Source organism: Lacerta agilis, chromosome 6 (genome assembly GCF_009819535.1).
Source record: "Lacerta agilis isolate rLacAgi1 chromosome 6, rLacAgi1.pri, whole genome shotgun sequence".
In the NCBI taxonomy this organism is placed as follows: Eukaryota; Metazoa; Chordata; class Lepidosauria; order Squamata; family Lacertidae; genus Lacerta; species Lacerta agilis.
The window spans coordinates 57822047-57842044 of NC_046317.1; the positions used below are offsets into that span (position 1 = coordinate 57822047).

Below are 19998 nucleotides of genomic sequence, written 5' to 3' on the forward strand. Positions count from 1 at the left end.
TTCTCCACTCTAATGGGCAGCAACTCTTCTGGGTTTCAGACAGGAGACACCCCCAGCTCTAGCTGGATATTCTAGGGATTAAACCTGAAACTTTCTACATGCAGCCTTTGCCCATGACTCCATTATGCTCCTATGCCTCTTAGTTATCTCCCACCACCATTAATTTAGCTCAATCTTATGGTCTGCTGTGCAAAACAAACAACTGGATAGCACTGGTTAAATGGGCCAGTAAGGTAAGGTAAAGGTAAAGAACCCCTGGGCGGTTAAGTCCAGTCAAAGGTGACTATGGGGTTGCGGCGCTCATATTGCTTTCAGGCCAAGCTGAGCCGGTGTTTGTCCACAGACAGCTTTCCAGGTCATGTGGCCAGCATGACTAAACTGCTTCTGGCGCAACAGAACACCATGGCAGAAACCAGTGTGCATGGAAACACCATTTACCTTCCTGCCACAGCATTACCTATTTATCTACTTGCACTGGCGTGCATTTGAACTGCTAGGTTGGCAGGAGCTGGGACAGAGCAACGGGAGCTCACTCAGTTGCGGGGATTCGAACCGCTGACCTTCTGATCAGCAAGCCCAAGAGGCTCAGTGGTTTAGACCACAGTGCCACTCACGTCCCTTAAATGGGCCAGCACAGACTTGCAGGTCATGATGTTGCACTGATACAATACAAGAAACAGCAACTAAGCAGAAACTCAATTTCTGCAGCACAATTAGACTGCAAAGACAAAAGGGAGTAATATTCCAACATGTAGATACCAGGACCCCATAAACCAAGCAGCACCTCTTCAGCAAAACAGACATCACTGACACACAGCTGCCAATGCTGTGCTGATGCATCTACCACATTAACACAGACACCATCCCACTGACATTCACAAGTCCATACTCTGCAAAAGGATGAGAACATGTGCCGTGTGTGTGTGTGATATTTTTAGATTTTGTTTTGAGCATATTATAATATATTCCAAGGTCTCGGAATAGCAAGGGAGAGAGGAAAGTGAGGATAAATAAAATCAATTAATCACAGGTGGGGAAAAATGAGCCCATCAAGTCCTGTAATAAAAGCCATCTTGAACATAATAGCACCGTATCTGACAAAAGAGGGGAGGGGAGAATAGCAAAGTTGTGGCCTTTCAAAGCTACCGGTATATGAAAAACATACTCTTTTTGTTCCATGGTTATATCTGTAGCTGGCTACATCCCAGTAGATGAGCCCAGCAGGGGCTCAGCACATCCACAGAGCTAGTTCATCAGCCTGGCATGATCACTCCTTGTCTCTGTCTTAGCTGATAGTACATTCCAAACCTAATTGTTATCTCAGCAGAGCAACTCCATTATTCAGCCTGACACTGCTCCCCGCACAACCCCCGTTAGCTGTTTGTTGCAGTGATGTTATATTAATGAGGCCTGCAAATAAATGAATAGGAGATCAGAGCACTGCTTGTTCATAAGGAAGCTGATTTTTTTATTTATTTAATCACTGAGGCTGCGGGCAGCAGGGGAAGATTTATGTTGTCAAGGGGGGCATGGGATAGATCCCTTACGATGCACTGTGTGGATGGAAAAGATTTCATGTTAACATGCACACTATTATTGATTTTTCTCTTATGTCAACAAGTAAAGATCCGCCTAATCTCCACTCCCCATTGGCTCATTACTGTTTTAAAAAAGCTTACATCTCCTTGATCTGTTTCCAGTGTTTCTCAAACTTGGACATCCAAGTTTGTTGTTGGACTAAAACTCCCATCATCCTTGGCTAGCAGCACCAGTGGCCAGGGATGATGGGAGTTGTAGTCCAATATCCGCTGAAGACCCACATTTGAGAAGCACTTCATGGAATAATAGTAATCTTCCTCTGATGAAATTTCACCCTCTTCCTCTATTTTCTAGAAAGTTCACTTGCAGTCCCATACATTTTTGAGGGCTGGTACAGCACTCCTGGATAGCTCAGTCAGTAGAGCGTGGAACTCTTCATCTCAGAGTTGTGGGTTGAAGCCCCAGGTTGGGCAAAATAGTTTTCAAAGCATGGTTTCAGAACCTGGGTTAAAAGGGAATCCTGGGTAGCTCTAACCATAGCTAATGATACTGTTGGAGTAATGGTTAATTGATGTTAGACTAGGAGTTCAAATTAGTGCTGCAGAATGCAGAGGATGGGGAGAGATTTTGCAATCCTATGATTAAGAAACTGGAAATGCTACATGTGTCCTGGTGCTCAGGAGTATGTCCTGAGTTCAATGGTATGAACTCATCAAGTATCTATGCCTGTACATAGTTAGGCTGCATAAACTGGTTGATTCAAATTTAAGTAGCCTCACTGTTTTTCACTCATGGAAATCATTGTTGCAAATTACTATCTACCATGGACATTGAGAGTTGATGAAGAGGAGTGACCTAAGATTTTCCTAACTCTAATTTGAACTCCTGTTAACAAAGATGAGTTGTGTTCATTTCCTCTTAGACAACCAAACCAATTACAGTGGTGCCCCGCTAGACGAATGCCTCGCTAGACAAAGGCATTCGCCTAGCGGAAGGCTGCCCCGCAAGACGAAAAAGTCTATGGGGCTGCCTCGCAAGACGATTTTTTGGCGTGAAAACCTCTGCGCTCCATTGCCGCTTCGCTAGACGAAAAATTCGCTCTACGAAAAAACTCGTAGAACGAATTATTTTCGTCTAGCGGGGCACCACTGTATACCATTCTTTCATAACTAAGGTGTCTTATGCTTCCCCCCACAAACCATTATGCTTTTCTCTTCCACAACAGTCCTATAGGCAATCTGAAATCATCCTAAAACCTAGTAGAGTCCACTCCAATTCACAAAACAATCCTATACATGTCTGCTTGGTAGCAAGTTATATTGCTATCAGTAGGTTGAAACCAAGTCCTTGTGAGAACTGAATAATTTCCGCTTGTGCAACAGAACTTTGCATCCCACCACTACTCATTGTAAACCCCACAAGCATGTACACAAGCACACCCACACACCAGATCTGGTCTGGAGGTTTGTGGGAGCTCTCAGGGAAGATTTATGGTGTGAGGGATATGCAGAAGGAGAAGAGGAAGTTCTGGTGTAAGTACAGAAGGTGTTCGACTTGTGCAATGGTTTTGCTGGATGCAACCCTATGGGCCTTACTCTCAGGTAAGTGTTGATGGAGCATGTTTCTCAGTAGGCACATACAGCCTGCACTATTAGCCTGCACATTCTGTCTTATGACTATGACTAAACTGAGAATAGTCAACATCAAACCAGCTTTTTCTATCCTCACTTTCTCAGTTTGGATTAACATCCTGTTTGATTAAGAGTTCCAGAGAACTAACTAATGTCCCATTAAAAATATTGTAGATTTTGAAATTTAACTAAAGGATGATATTGGAGAAACAACTTGGCCAGCATTTGCTGTGAGATATTTCTTTGTTTTGAGTCAAGGAATTGCTTCACTTGAGGAAAGGAAGTGAAATCTCTGATTTCTGAAAATGTTGCATCTGTCTGAATGTTTCATTTGGAAGGGGAAACTGTTCTCGGATCTCTTTTTTTTTTTTTTTTGCTCCTGGTGACTTCAACCCCCCAGGTATTTGCACACAGCACAGAGATCTTTGTGAGAAGAACAACTTTAAAATGCTGAGAAGGCAAGTTTGTTTATTTATAGAAGGGCTCAAGGTTTTGATTAAAAATAAAAAATGGAAACAAAACCCCTTGGGATGGAAATAAAATGCACTAAGCCCTCTAGGTTGGCAGAAAGGGTGGGTCTTAGTGTCACACAGAATCAAGCTGAAAGAGAGGAACATTGCTTGGTTTCTAATGGCTGTAGAAAGGAGATGAAAAGTTCAGTCTTTGGCAAAGAGCCAGCATAATGTCTGTGCTTTGCTTAAATACTATTGAAAATGAAAGGCTGTGGCTAACAAAGCACCAAAAACCTAGTGAATATGGGATACCAAAGTTAGCTAAATACATTTTCACACATGCTTGCATGTTGTACTTTCAGAGCAACAATGGGGGGCAGGAAGCTTTATTTAGTCCCTGAATATGTAGAGGGGAAGATCTGCAGTACTATTTTTCAATAATCACTTACAAACACAATATTCATTTTAATAGTGGGATGAGTTTCATAATGGCGTGAATGTTTGCCCATTTGTTTTGCCATGGATTTAAAAAACCCACTGGTTACACTTCTTGTATCAGTCAGCCATAAAAGTGAATTAACATAATTGCCTGGGTTTTTGCATAATTGCAATTTATATATTACATTTCTATCCTACTCTGTGCCTCTGTTAATACTCTATTTATTATTGCTATAATTGTATTGATACTTTATTTTTCTTTAATTATAACCTTCTTTGAGAACAACTGTTGAAAAGGCTATACATTTGCCAAACAAACAAAGAAACAAACAAGAACATAGAGAAACAAAGACTGAACCACTTTGCTTATGAAACTAACAAACATCTGAAGTAAACACTAGGAGCCAGGGAAGTCCTAAGTCATCAGTTGCTACTTGTCACCCCCCCCCCCCCGGTCTTGAGGAAGCTTAACAGCAACAAAATTGATACCAGGACTTAGTGTGGTATTTCTCTGGAAATGCATTTGATCTATATCCAACACCCATTTTGGTCTATCTAATACTCATTTTCTCCACAAAGTATCATTTTCATTTAAAATCAGCTATTTCAATTATCCTAGATTATTCTTCCTGCCATTTTAGTATCCTTGGCATGTGTGTCTCAGTTCCATGTACACATTTGAGTTTTTGCAACCATTCCCTCTTTGGTCTCTACCTCAAGCAATGGCAAAATATGTACTACAGATCAACTTCCCTACCCTGGGGTTCTTCAGATGTTTTGGACTACAACTCCCATCCCATCCTTTGGCCATGTTGGCTAGGAGTGATGGGAGCTGTAGTCCAAAACAAGGCTGCTGCAGATGTTGCAGGATCTCATTCAACAAATGAACTGATAGGGCTTTTGAGTGTTGACTGGTGTCTTTGTGTGACATATAAACAGTATGTGCTTTCAAAAGAGCCCTCAAGTCAGGATTTGGGGATGATTGAGTGAAGTTAATTGAGACTCATTTACTTAGAATAAATAGGTACCATTTCTTGTCAAAAAGTAATAAACTGAAGCACTAAGAGTTGTTGTTTTTAACTAACAACCCATAGAGAGGGTGAGGAGTGATACAAGGGAGCTTAATGAGGAATGTGGGAAAAAAAGTGGTGAAAAGAATATTCTGTTCAAGTAGCCATTCCAGCCATTTGTTCAGCCACTGCTCTGCAGAATGAGCAAAAAGGAAACATCTTGCAGTACTTACTGAGAACTCCACAGCCAATTGTTCTTTGCAATTGTTATAGGAATTCTAAGGCCACACACACACAGACACACACATATAAAATAATAATACTAGGCAAAAACATGTGCATAAGTATAGTGTCTGAAACAGTACAGAAGAGCAATCCTGAAGCCATTTTGACTCTCCCAAATTGACCTCAAATATTTCTCTGCAAGGAGGAAGGAAATGGGAAAAGCTTTCCCAGGTCTTTGGCCTGCAGGGGAATTACACCTCCCTTTGCAAATACAGTCTGGCAAGTATCTGTTAAGCTGAGCAAACTATCAATATATGTGAGAGATTCAGGACTGGCGAAGCGCCCCTGCAGCAGGTGGTGGCCGCGGAGGGGCCTTGCCCCCCCCCAGCGCCGCCGCAACCAAGAAGGCTGCCCCGCAACCTACTGCCAGGCGCCCGCCACCCTCTCGGGCCCGACGAGGCACCCACGCAGCAAGCGTTGGCCACAGAGGGGGGCTGCCCCTCAGCGCTGCCGCCAAGCCACAATGCGGCCTGCAACCGGGGCAGTGGAGCGGCCTTGCGCCCCCTCCTCCGCGCTGCAGCCGACAAAAACGCAAGGCCGTGATGTGGCCTACCACCGGGGCGCCTGCCGCCCTCTCGGGCCAGGCAGGATGCCTCATGGGGAGCAGCAGCAGCAGAGGGGCCTCGAGCCCCCCACCCCAGCGCCGCTGCCAAAAAATTTAAAGGCTGTAGATGCGGCCTACGCTGAAAAGTCTGCAAAATGTGGCCTAGCTGGGTGCCCGCTGCCCGGCCCGGGTCAGCAAAGCACCCAACGGTGGCTGCGGGGTAGAGCCATGCCCCCAATGCCACCAAAAGAAAAGAAAGGCCGCAAAATGCAGCCTAGCTGGGCAGTGGGGCCATGTCCCCCCCCCCCCCCCGTCCAGCAAAGAAAATACAAAAAAGGCCGGTACTTACCTGAATCTGGCCGCCTGAATATGCTCCTGGATCCAGATCCTGGAAGGAAGGAAGACCAAAAGAGGCCTGGCCGAAGGGCACAGCCTCTTTTCTTTGGCCTTGACCCCACCCCCGGCCAGCTGTCCATTGTCCTACCTGGCTGAGGGCGGGTCAAAGGCAACCTAAGCAGGTGAGTGGCACCCGCCCAGGTAAGCCCCGCTCGGTGCTGCAAACCCCACCCACCTGTGTGGAAGGGAGGGCAGAAATTACCATCACAAAAGAATGGCCAGACTGCCCAGGTTGAGAAATTATTGACCATTATCAGGTATCCTGACAGACAGGTTTTCTGCTGTAGACTGCCCCCCCCCAATGTATGTATGATGTTTTGGGGGGTGGTCTTCAGCTACAGAGAAGGGAATTTCAAAAAGTCTATGTAAGACTTTGCACACCATTGTTCTGGGTTCCTCTCCTTCCTCCCTGCGTGGGGGGAGTGGGGGACCCTGTTGTAAATATCATGCTTACCGGTACTAGCTGCTTTGCTTCTCAATATTCTCTGGCTGGCCTCTGTTATTTTCTCCTATGATAGAGAACCTACTTAAGGACTCTCTACGGGCTCTTAGATACCCCAAATGGGAAAAGGAGCAGTATCTTTCTTATAACACAATGGTGCTGCAAGCCCCCATCTTAATTAGTCTTGTTGGTTTGCATAAACTCTCAGTTCCTCAGCTCTCAAGTCTCTCTCTTTCGCTTCATTGGCTTTTAAGAGTTTGGCACGAAAGAGCTTGCCTACCAATCTGTTCCTGCACACTATGTGGCCACTGTGTTGCCACAAGCAAGGGCTACCGTAATAACCATGTTGATAATTACAAAAGAGTGCATAGATGCTGGGATAGCTCAGTCAGTAGAGCATGAGACTCTTAATCCTCAGGGTCGTGGGTTTGAACTCCACATTGGGCAAAAGATTCCTGCATGGCAGGGGGTTGGACTAGATGAGCCCTGTGGTCCCTTCCCACTCTACAAGTCTATGATTCTATGCTTAAAACAAGGATACATCATTATCTATGTCAGGATGGGGAACCTTTTCACCCCCAGATGGCCTTCTCTTGTGGGCAACTCTCTGGGGGTCATAAGGCAAACGGGGCAAAGATCAAAATGTGTCTGGAGCTATGGATGTGACTCATGTTTGTGCAGCAGAATAAACCTAGTCGTGTTAAATCAGAGATTTTTATACACATATCCTCCATCCAGGCAATCAAGAGGCCATAGATTGTTTAATTAGCCAAAGGCCTAGGAAAAGAGGAATGTGTTTGTCTGGCGCCTAAAGATATGCAATGAAGTCGCCAGGCAATGCCTCTCTGGGGAGAACATTCCACATGGGGCACTGCAGATAGGGAGGAGGCATACAAAGAAGGACCTCAGATGATAATTGCAGGGTCTGGGTCATTTCACATAGGGACAGGCAATCCTTGAAGTATTGCAATCCTGAGCCATTTAAGACTTTATAGGTCAAAACCAGCAAACTGAATTGGGCCTGGAAACTAATGGGCAGCTAGTGAAGTCAGGACAGGATTGGTGTTATATTCTCACCATCTTGTCCCCATAAGCAACCTGGCTGCTGAACCAGCTGAAGTTTCTGAACTGCCTTCAGTAAATCTAACCTAGAGGTTACCAGTTAACCCCCTTCCTCATGGTGGATCCACTCCACATCAATTAATACATTTAATTTTATTAATACTATATAAGTATTAAATGGTATTATTAGTAAGAATCGTAGTTAATCAATATATGAATTAAAACACACATAGCATTTTCTAAACAAGGATTTCCCACATCACATCTGTTTTGGCCTTCTGCCTCTGCTTTTTCAAGCTGATTCCTCCCTGATGCATTTGCCATTTGTGGCAAGATGAACCAGCATAAAGCACTATACAATATGCATAACTTGCCCTTAAATAATTTCCTGTTGATTAAAATGAGGACCCTGTAAAAGACACAATGGATTTCACCAAACTAGTGAAAAGCAAACCTTCTTCAAAATGCATGAATATTTAATAAAATCTAAACTGCCCAAGTATGTTTTATGAGTTTAGAAAAATCTAAAGCATGTTTTGGAAAGGGGAAGGGGACTAACGTCATCCTTAGAGTGCAATGCAAAATTCTAAAACTGCCACCAACAAACCAGTCTTCATTAGATTTTCTCCCTGAAATTTGGCCGAGCTTTATCTCTGATGAAGTAAATTCTCTATGTAGTTTAAATAAAAGGAATGTCATTGTAATATGAATTTTTAGTGAGAAGTTTAAAGTATGATAATTTAAGCAGTGATTGATTTGTGAAATATAGATGTTAAGAGATGAATGTTAGGATATCATATGTAGGGTTTGATGGAAGTCAAGGCCATAAATGGTCAAAATGTTAAGATTTGGAAAATAATGTGATGGATTTTAATAGTGTATTGTTATAAAATTAATAAAAAATTATATGGCAAAAAAGAAGAAGTAAATTCTCTATGGCAAAGTTCATAATGCTAGGCCAATCATGCATTGTACTTCTGGACTTTATAACACTGACACTAAAGAACCAAGTTACTACTCCTGCAGTTCTGCAGTTCTGGCTCTCTATTTATAGCATTTTTACAGAGCTCTTTAGCTAAAAAGGCTCCCAAAGTGACTTACAAAGATCAACAGTAAGACAAGTCCCTGCCAAAATCTTTTCCTGTAACAAACTCAGCCTTCTACATAAGCATCTGCCTAGTAGCCATAGACAAGGCACTCAATACAGGCTAGCACATGTAATTCCATGCAGGCAAGTGAGCAGGCCTTGAAAAGGAGGCTGAACATGAAGTGATCTGCTAGAGGAGAGCCAGAGCTCTCAGTGCCTGCTTCATCAGCGCCCCCCGCCCCCCAAGGCTAGTAAAGTTTTTTGCAGACTAGTAATTTTTATGGCCCTGTTTACAAGGCTGAACTAATTCTATATAACCTCTGATCAAAAGTTAAGTAGAGATTGTTGTGCCTCTGTTATACACCAAATTTGAATTAACTAGAGCATTAAGAATACTTATTTGACAGGGCATTTTTAATTTATTTATTTTTTTACTATGGTCTTTAACTGGGTGATGCTTTTATAGTTACAAGTTCTGGCACTGCTCTAAGGCTTTCTCTGGTAAGTTACACGATTTTGAAATTTTGAAGTAGCATTGGTATAAATATCAAGGTAATAAATAAAGGAAGCTCAGTGTCTGGAATCAACAAGCAGAAGACCAGTGATTATCTCAGTCTGTAGTTTCACTACTGAAAGCTACTGCTAAACATTGTCAGTTTCTACCAATGACAGCATCAGAGAGAACAAAGTTTTCATAAGACTATTGCCCCCTGCACTGGCCTGCAATCCAGAGAAATCAATTACTGACTAATTACTTCCTTGTTTTAATTAGTGTGCTTGCCAAAGGGCAGGGAGGACACCCTCATACTGATGTCTGAGCCTGACAACAGAGAGTGGGCGATCAAGGCCAGTAAAAGTGCATGTTGGCCCGTGAAGCATAGATGCTGCACAATTAATTTAATAGGAAATCACATACCACTTTATTTTCCACTTTTATGTGAGTAACATGTTATATCGGGACAAACCAGGTGGAACAGGAACAGATTATTACTAAGCGTATGAAAGTGAAACTGTGGAATTAAGTGGTGGTTCTGCCAAGTTTTTTGGGGGGTGGGATGGAGGAGGGGTGGGATCAATATACCCTCTGTGGAGTCCCTAGATCATCACTTGCTAAGTGGTTGTGGGAGGAGGAGACACACTGATCAGGCAGAAGGAGAAGCAGCAGACAAAAGGGTCTCTTTTCTGTAGAGCTTATTCATTTACTTATTTTGGGCGTTTACTTCCCTTACTTTAAAAGTATCCCCACATGGCTAATCAACAAATACAGGAAATGGTTTTTTTAAAAAAATCCATGAAAATGTAACATTCCTAAAAGCCTAAAATTCCATGGTAGAGATAAAACAGATTTAAACTGGCAATAAAATAAATGTAAAGACCTGACAGAATTAAAAGGTCTTTGCCCTGTGCTGAAAGGATATCAAACGAGGCATCAGGTAAGTGTCTCTGGAAAGGGCATTTCAGAGCCAGGGTGTCACCACTGAAAAAGCCTCTTCCTGATCATTATACATTATTGAAACATGCATATTAAGGTAGTTGAAATATAGAAAAAAAGGGAGGGAGTTTTGGCTTAAAAATAGAAAGATAAATCAAGTAAACAAGCAAAGAAGTGAATGGAATAGGAAGAAAATCCAATTGATTTAAATATCTTTACCTCAGTGATTCGTGGGTTGGAGCATTTGACATTCCTGCTTGACCAGTCGAGCCACCTTCCCCATCCACCAATAGGAGAGGGGCAGTGCTGACGCAGAGTACACCTCCCTTCTCCAGTGCACCAGCCACACTCAAATTTCTGATCTGCTTTCAGGCACAACCCACAACTTTCCCGCTGGGCTGCACATTTGTACAGGTGAACTGTGGAGACAGAGATTGGGAGCATGAGCAGAGAGTGGGAGACAGCCCACACCTGACAGACCAAATGAGATGCACCTCCTCACATTGCTGGAAGGTGTGAACTGATGCTTGTACTGACCCAGATACAAATCTGCCCACCAGGTGAAATGGCCATCTTAGGCCTTTTACTGGGTGCCCTCATCTGCCAATGTTAGATGGGTGGCTACTGAAAATAGGGCCTTTTCTGTGGTTGTGCCCTGATTTTGCAACCCCTTTCCAAAGGAAACCTGCCTGGCCCTTTTGAAGGAATCGTAAAGGCATCAAGCAAAGCCTGTCCCGTTTACTCACACTGTTTTTTTGTGGATGGCTGTTGGGTTGCTCTGTCAACTGTTAATTATTAAACTGGTCCTTTTATTGTTGCCATTTGTGCATAATGGCATGCCCTCTGATTTTATATGCTGGTTTATGTTTTTATTATATGGAAGTTTTTATGAGATTTTGTAATAATAATAATAATAATAATAATAATAATAATAATAATAATAATAAATTATTTATACCCCGCCCATCTGGCCGGGTCTCCCCAGCCACTCTGGGCGGCCTCCAACAAATACCAAAATACAATACAAAGTCACATGCTAGTTAAACTAGCATGAATGCCAATGATGGAAGAAAAGTGGAATAAATGAACAAATAAAGACTTATCCAGATTGAATTCTTCAGCTGTCTTCAGGTATCTGGTCTGAGCATGAGAGGGCAGAGAGTTATGTATCATCCCAAACCCCCTTCACTGCTAACTTTACACAAAAGACTGGAAACGGGCTTGTAAGTGTGTTTAGCTGAATGTGCTTAGAAGCCTTTCTGTGATCTGGAAACCTACATTTTCAGGATTCCCAATTGTGAGGAGGCTTCTAATCATGTTCAGACCCTGAGGTGGGGCTGCCCAGCCCCCAACACACTTTTTGCTCTCGTGCATGCGGACTGAATACCTGAAGAGGAGTTGCATGGCTTGAATGTGTAGTTCAGACCAATGGAGACTTTCGGAACAGGACAGCCTGCATGTAAGTTGTGTTCATCGACATTTTGAGGCTTAGTAGTAGAGTTTTTCCATCCTTGTAAAATGTAAATGTCTTTTCTGGGTACTAAAGTACTTGGGGCTGGCAAAATGCAACTGAGCTATGAAACTGAAGCCATCTCTGTCAGGAGCTTATTTGGCTGGGTAGGCACTGAACCCTGGTCAAAGTGAAGGTAAGAGCTTACAACCAGCTGCTTTAGTCCCTGTCCATATCTCGACATATCTCTGGGTTCTCACAACAACAACAACAACAAAACACAACACAATTCCTACTCTTTAAACAAGGGCAGGAGTGGGGAACCTTTTTGTGTGTGTGTCAAGTACCACATTTTTTCAGGGGGTATCTGCCAGTGGTGGAAAGGGCAAGGACGAGTGATGGATGGAAGTGAGACCAGAAGAGGACAGGGCACACCCTTTGCTATATCTTTGTGCCCCCCTCCCATTTTCTTTCTGCTTGCCATCTTCTCAGCACCACAGGCTACCCATCTCTACTTTATACATAAAACAGAGGGGTAGATATTTTAGCCTGTTGCAGCAAAAACAGCTAAGAGACTTGTGGCACCTTAAAGACTAACAATTCATTACAGCATAAATTTATAAACTTTTTTGGACTATGAATCTATTAGTAGTTAATACGCCAGAATACTTGGGATTTTTAAAAAAATGTATGCATGCATAATCCTTAAAAGGAAAGAATTCATCGTACAGATGTCATATGGCAGAAATTAGAGAATGTTTTGATAATAAAATTAAAGGTATTAGGTAAATTTGCTTTGTAAAAGGAGTAGGTCCATTATCACTTACTTCTCCAAATACCTTAATTACTTTCACACTGTCCATACTACAACGTGTGTGTGTGTGTGTGTGTGTGTGTGTGTGTGTGTGTGTGTGTTGAGTCATTGTTATTTCTATTTGCTGCTTTGGCCTCATATTCTCTTTTTTGAGCAAGGGAGAATGAAGCATCCTGACTTCGAAAATGATCACCAGTGCAACTATTTTTGCCTAGGTAAAGGTAAAGGTAAAGGTAAAGGGACCCCTGACCATTAGGTCCAGTCGTGGACAACTCTGGGGTTGCGGCGCTCATCTCGCTTTATTGGCCGAGGGAGCCAGCATACAGCTTCCGAGACATGTGGCCAGCATGACTAAACTGCTTCTGGCAAAACCAGAGCAGCGCACGGAAACACCGTTTACCTTCCCACTGGAGCGGTACCTATTTATCTACTTGCACTTTGTGCTTTTGAACTGCTAGGTTGGCAGGAGCAGGGACCGAGCAAAGGGAGCTCACCCCGTCAAACCACCGACCTTCTGATCGGCAAGCCCTAGGCTCAGTTGTTTAGACCACAGCGCCACCCACGTCCCATTTTGCCTAGGTATACAGAACTAATTGTTCTATGCTTAAGAACAGTTTACGCTGATCCTTTACTGTTGGTTCCCCTGGTACTTGGATATTCCAGCAGTAATTTAATACCAAACCAACTACTGGCAAAGTGTGAACCTAATAGTGATAGTGTGTCCAGATATCATTAGAGGCAAACCACTAACGTAAACGCAGCTTTGATACTTGCAATCTGAATTGAGGGATCAGTCAAACTTTACTCATGACTCTGATTTTCAGGATTAGTAGGTTTTAGTTACAGTACTAAACCTCTGTTTAAAGGTGGGCATTCATATTATTGATTTTATTCTCTATCTCCCAACCTTTTACAAAACATTATAATTTGGATATCCATGCTCCATATACAATATTCTGACGCATCTGAAGAGTATTTGGCTCCCCCTCTCCCAAACATTCAGAACAATATCTTATATCTCAGATTGTTAAGGTTTGCTAGACTAAGGACATACAAACTGTGGATCAAGATCACTTTTGAAAAGATTGCTGAGTAAACTCCTCCTCCTTTTTGATTTAGTGGCTCCAGATACTCCAGATCTAGTATCTCCAGATATTAGTAAATAGTACTAGCCAGCATGAAACTGAAAGCATAACTAAAGTACTTTGGGCAAGGTCAAGCAAGGTTTGTACTTGCATACAAGAGTTTGGACAACGGGGACATATAAACCCTTCTCCTTCCTGTTGAACCTTTCTGCAGATGTTCTTTGATACTATTTCTTCCATGCTTGATTTGGATGACAGCCTTCAAAACCTCTTTGTTTAGTTTCCTCCACTGATTTCAACCAAGAAAGACTTCATTGAAAACAATGTCTCCATTCCCAGGGAGCCTGGCAAGACTCACAATATATCAGGTTCCACAGTAAACTTCAAAAGCATTTGAAAGCAAAATATAACTCAGAGGGGAACAAATGGGAACCCATTTAATGGATGTCCTTGCTGCTGTAAAAACCAGATTCTTTAATGGGTATTCATTTCATGGATCAAGCCTGCTGTTTTCACAGGGCTTGTTTGGGTCAGAAGTGCTGCAGATCTGTGTCATATAATAACTGAACCTGGAACCATTTGTATTTTTCTAGACATGTCACCTGTAGCAGCAGTTACCATTAAGCATCCTTCCTTCTTTAATGTGCAGAGTCAACCAACTAAGGCTGCCATCCTAGACCAATTTAGCTGACTCTTTTCAATCATGTTGAGTCACATATAATTATGTACTGAATGGGTCAATCCAATTGCTAACCCTTGTTTAGAAGGCCTCATTTTTAAAGTCTTTCAAATATGGATTGGTTCATGATCTGAAGTTGTGATGGGTCAATTATATCAAGTCTTCTTCTTTCCACAATGGGGATCTCATGCCTGAAATATTGTGTTGTGTATGTATGTGCGTGTGTATGTGAAGTTGTATCTTGGTTTTTTAACAGAATGCATTCCAGAAGTTCGTTTGACTTCTGAAACATTCAGAAAACAAGGTGTGGCTTCTGATTGGTTGCAATCGGAAGTCGCACCAGACATTCAGCTTCAAAAGCAAAGTTTACAAACTGGAACACCTACTTCCGGGTTTGCGATGTTTGAGTTCCAAGTTGTTTGTGAACTAAGCTAATAGAAACTTATGTCAAGTTAAAAGGGGGGGGCAAGTACTTTTCTTGTGAGTTCATCTGTCACTAAAAAGTGCTGTGAATCACTAGTTTGATTCATACCTTGGAGTTAGCACGTTGCTCCTTTGATCTTCCCTGGACCTTTTTGCTGCTGCACTGTGCTAAGCAATGTTTGGTTTGGTTTAGCATGCCATCTGAACCAGGGCTTCATAATTGAAGCAGCAAACTTCCCCATGTCAGAAATCCTGGTTTGACTATCAGCTGAGCCCAAATAATCTGCAAAGTCTGGGCTTGGCTTGTAATAGATTTTCTGCCAGTTGGTTCTCCAACTGTTTTTGGACTACAGCTCCCATCATCCCTAGCTAGCGGGACCTGTAGTCAGAGATGATGGGAACTGTAGTCCAAAAGCAGCTGGAGACCCAAGTTTGGGAAACCCTGGACTACGACACTCTTTCCCTCCAGAGTGCGTGGGAGTTGGAGTTTCCAATGCCCTCCAGTTGATAAATTATGAAGACATTATAAACTAAAATCTCCCATGAACAGATTCCTGCAAAACGTGGACATCATGAGCAGTGATACCTTCTTCTAACAGCCCTCAACACTTCAGAAAACAGCAACTATTTGTCTCCAGCATGACACCTTTATAACATCAACATTAAGCAGAAGGGATTCTGTGAGAGTTAGAATCAGAGCCATAGGAGGTTAAGGATGTCACACCTCAAGTGAGTCATAGAGGCTGTCAAATCTCATTTAACCCAACAGGTAGGTCATAAATAGTGCATACAGGGCAATGGATGGCAACATAGTATTGCAACAAACAAGCATACAACCTTGTAAGCCTATTACCCTCAGACCTCTCCAAGGCTGATTGTAAAGCCTTATAACCCGCTTACATCCAGATGTCTCGAGGGCTGAGCTTAGAGCTCAACTTATGTTCTATGGCAGGCTGAGAGATTCATTTTTTTAAGGCTGTTAATGCCAGATTCATGCCCCCCCTGCCCCCAAGCCTTTAAGAAGAAATAATGTAAAAGGAATCTTAAGGCAGATGCAGTTTTCCATCTCAGTTATGTTTATGCCAGTTTGGGCTTAAATGATAATCCTGATACCCTTCGTATTCAAGTTCATCCTCATTCCCTGAAAGCAGTCGGAAAGGCCCTGCCTTGCACTTAGGACATGGAATAGATTTTCCTTGGTTACTCTGATTTGCATAGCTTGCAGGAAGGCTAGACAACATTGCAACAAGCAAGGGTTATGCCATACTTTCCAGTGCACTTTCCATTTTTTTCCTGGTGTGTGGGGAGGTCAATTTGTTCTGCAAGAGCACCAAATCAGGGGCGTCGCTGGGGAGGGGCGGTGGGGGCGGTACGCCCCCAGTGACAGGGTGAGCAGCGGCGGGTGGGGGTGTCAAGCGGCGGCCCCTCCCGCCACTCCCACGCGCCGCCGCTCCCTCCGTCACCCCGGGAGCAGCAGCACACGGATGGGGTGCTTCTGCCGCTTTTTTCGGCGAGGGGGGGGCGACCAGCGAGGGGGGTTGTCACGCTTGTCAACCCCTCCTCGCTGGTCACCACCCCCCGCCGAAAAAACTGCGGGGGGGGCGGGGAAAGCCTGGAAAGGAAGCAGAGCAGGCGCGTTTAAGCGCCGCTCTGCTTCTTTTTCCGCTTTCCGCCGCTTTTTTCGGCGGGGGGGGGGGGCCCGACCAGCGAGGTGGGGGTCACCCTTGTCACCCCCTCCTCGCTGGTCACCAACCCCCCCCCGCCGAAAAAAACCGCGGGGGGGGGGCGGGGAAAGCCTGGAAAGGAAGCAGAGCAGGCGCGTTTAAGCGCCGCTCTGCTTCTTTTTCCGCTTTCCGCTGCTTTTTTCGGTGGGGGGGGCCGACCAGCGAGGTGGGGGTCACCCTTGTCACCCCCTCCTCGCTGGTCACCACCCCCCCGCCGAAAAAAAGCCTCGGAAAGGGGGAAATCCCCCCTTTCTGTATACACGTGCATCGTGACGTCATGATGACGTCACGGCGCGCGCGTCGTGCCCCTCCCCCAGGGGGTGCCTCTGCGCTGCCGCCGCCCCCAGCAGCGCAGAGGCTAGCGACGCCACTGCACCAAATCATCTTTAATTGGGCAACCTCCAACAGCAGGTATGTGATTGACTCCCACCTGAAAATAGCGACCATGTGGAACATGGGAAATTCATAGGATGACTTGCCTATTGTCACTGGGGCAGTAACAAAAGCCTTTTTGTTTTTTGGAAATCTAACAGTATGGATAACATTTGTAGTATGGGCATTGACAGCTTTATGTATTTTGGGGTTTTAAAATATTTGTAGCTTAGGATGTAATATCGCATACAGCTTTGAACAGCAGAAAAATGTTTCCTATAAATTATCTGAAATATATAGTTACATAAGGTCTGTGCAGTTCTTAATCTATTTTCCCTCTCATCACTAAAATGTGGCACACACTCATCCCATTTGGATTGTTTCAAGCAATGAGATAAAAATTTCCTGCAGCAAATTTACAGTCATCCTTGGATAGGTCTAAGGATAAGAGAATTATAATGCTGCATACACACACACACACACACACACACACACACACACAATCTTGTACGCCCACCCCCTTTGTCAAGAGTCTGGTCTTCCAGAGGTTTAGAAATGAAAAATATAACCATATTGCTCTTAGTGAAACAGGATTTTTTAAAAAAAGCATCAAATGATCTGAAATGGATGAAAATATAATTTCAAAAATTCCCACAATACATATTAATGAAAATGAAAATATATCAAAATAAACTAAAAATACATTATTTACCTTTCAAATCCTCTGGGTTGTCAATAATGAAGTTTCCATTCCAAACCACAGCAAAATCTACTGCTAAGTTACTTATGTCCATTCCATCATAGAGATACTAAGGGATAAAGAAATGAAATACATATATGAAGGCTTTGTGTGAAAATAAAAGGAAGAGCCATTAAAATGGACAAATATTGTTTAGAGATTTTTGACAATACATGGCTTAGGAATGAGTGGCAAGAGCTGAATTGCAACATATATTTCCATTATCTGCATGGAGAGACACTTCTGCTTGCCATAGAGGCATAATTAAATCAGCTGATGGGCCCAGAGAGAGGTAATAGATTAATTATCCAATTCATGCAGACTATTCTCACCACTCAGCCCTTGGTCTGCCAATAAAGCCCCATCACCAAGTACAGAATTAATGAAATTAAAAAGAGAATCCTACACTCCTATAGGAGGCCACATTAGGCTCTACTATATGCAAACATGCCAGAGTATTTTATGGAACTTACTTGGAAAATATATTCTAATTGGCATTGGCATAGCCATGCTTTAGGCAGTACGAATGGAAATACACATGACCATAGTTTTAGGAAAAGTTTTCATCCAAAGGTCAGTGGCTCAAAGCTTGCTGGGTTGATATGAACTGCAGTCTTCTCTCTTCTTCACCATATATACTAATAGCAAACTTATTTTCTGAGTGCTGATCCTTATGTTTTTAAGTGGCACTACCCATGAAGAAGGGACGCGGGTGGCACTGGGGGTTAAACCACAGAGCCTAGGGCTTGCCGATTAGAAGTTCGGCGGTTCGAATCCCCGTGACGGAGTGAGCTCCCGTTGCTTGGTCCCAGCTCCTGCCAACCTAGCAGTTTGAAAGCACACAGTGCAAGTAGATAAACAGGTACTGCTCTGGCGGGAAGGTAAATGGCATTTCCGTGCGCTGCTCTGGTTCGCCAGAAGCGGCTTAGTCATGCTGTCCACATGACCTGGAAGCTGTCTGCAGACAAACGCCGACTCCCTTGGCCAGCAAAGCGAGATTAGCGCCGCAACCGCAGAGTCGTCTGCGATTGGAGCTAACGGTCAGGGGTCCCTTTACCTTTACTTTTTACCCATGAAGAAGAGGAAGGTTATCAACAGGCTCAGGATAACCCTGAGGTTTGCAGAAGGTAAGAATAAAAAAAAACCTTAGGGGGGAAACCTTAAGGAGTCACAAAAAAAACAGCCCAATGAAAACCAACCATGCTCAGTGTCCATAAAATGCTGAGTGCCTTTTGGAGGAGGTAGGAAGGAAAACTGATGAGGGGAGTAGTGCAATGGAGCACCATAAAAGCTGGCTGGAGCTCCAGCCAAGAGCATTCCATGCTGCAAAATTTGTTGTGTAGGGTTGCCATATTTCAAAAAGTGAAAATCTGAACACAAAAGTTGTTGAGCTTTATTTTTGAGCTATTTTTAAAGGAAAAACTTGCTGACATGGGTTGCCAGACATCAGGATTTTCCCGGACATTTCCCCAATTTCCTCCCAGACACTGCTTCTGACTGCAGTATTTGTGTATGTCTGAGAAATTCCAGACATATGACAACCCTATAATGTTGCGGGTCCCATTTTTCAAGAAAATTAATGGCTTTCAAGAGCTGGAATTCTCATGCCTAACCAATAGAGGAGTACTAGGATCTGGGCTGTCCAATGCCTCTTCAGTTTGCCTGTGTGGAAGAGAACAAAATCTATAATTCAGCTAGCCTGTCCTTCCCTTCCCCTTTCCAAAAAGGTCTATGCCTCAAATTACATTTTTCAATGAGAAGGTTAGGCTCATCATCAAGAAAAAGCTGTGCATTTTGTAATATGTGCACAATGAAGCAAGTGTCTCTTTGATTTTACAGACACGGTACCTTTGAACTGCACAGTTAGGGCCAAAAATGCCACAGGGAAAAGGAGCCCCAGGCCAGGAAAAAGCAGCAGTACCATCCATGGCAAAAGTCAAAAAGTATGAACAGTAAGTGTGTAAGTAAACTTTTCCTCCCCTCTCCTGTTCTTTGTGACTTCCAGAGAGCAGTACAAGAGTCCAGTCTTAGGGCACAGATCTGACTGCCTCTGCAATTAAAGTGGCATTCTAAGCAGGCAAGTGAGACACACCCATCCAGCTTGCTACTGCAGGTGCCACAAAGCCTACTCCCTTTTAACTTGAAAAAGTCGAGCTCTGTACAATTTCATAGCACAGGTACCTGCTACTGGCTGCAGTGAAAAAGATGTGAGCCTGCTCATCACATGTAATGTTCTATAAGCTTTCAGTTTCCTTACGGGAAAGTGATGTACGAAATACATAGCATTTGTAGAAATCGTATATGTGAGTGGGATTTGAGCACTTACAACAATATAAAGGAACCAGCTAGATTACGGTAGTCTCATGTTTGTTTGTTTGTTTGTTTGTTTGCTTG

The 19998-nt window shown here is 43.4% G+C and overlaps 1 protein-coding gene across 2 annotated transcripts in view; it reads right to left on the bottom strand.

The window, feature by feature from the left end:
• The window catches only part of PLXNA2 (plexin A2), a 440886-nt gene that overhangs the window by 104210 nt on the left and 316678 nt on the right, over window positions 1-19998 (bottom strand). For both annotated transcript variants that reach the window (XM_033152909.1, XM_033152910.1), the window contains exons 11-12: window positions 17578-17674; window positions 10538-10737 (exon numbers count right to left, since the gene is read on the bottom strand). In XM_033152909.1, coding sequence (XP_033008800.1) covers window positions 10538-10737; window positions 17578-17674 — 297 coding nt within the window. The remainder of the gene's footprint in view (window positions 1-10537; window positions 10738-17577; window positions 17675-19998) is intronic.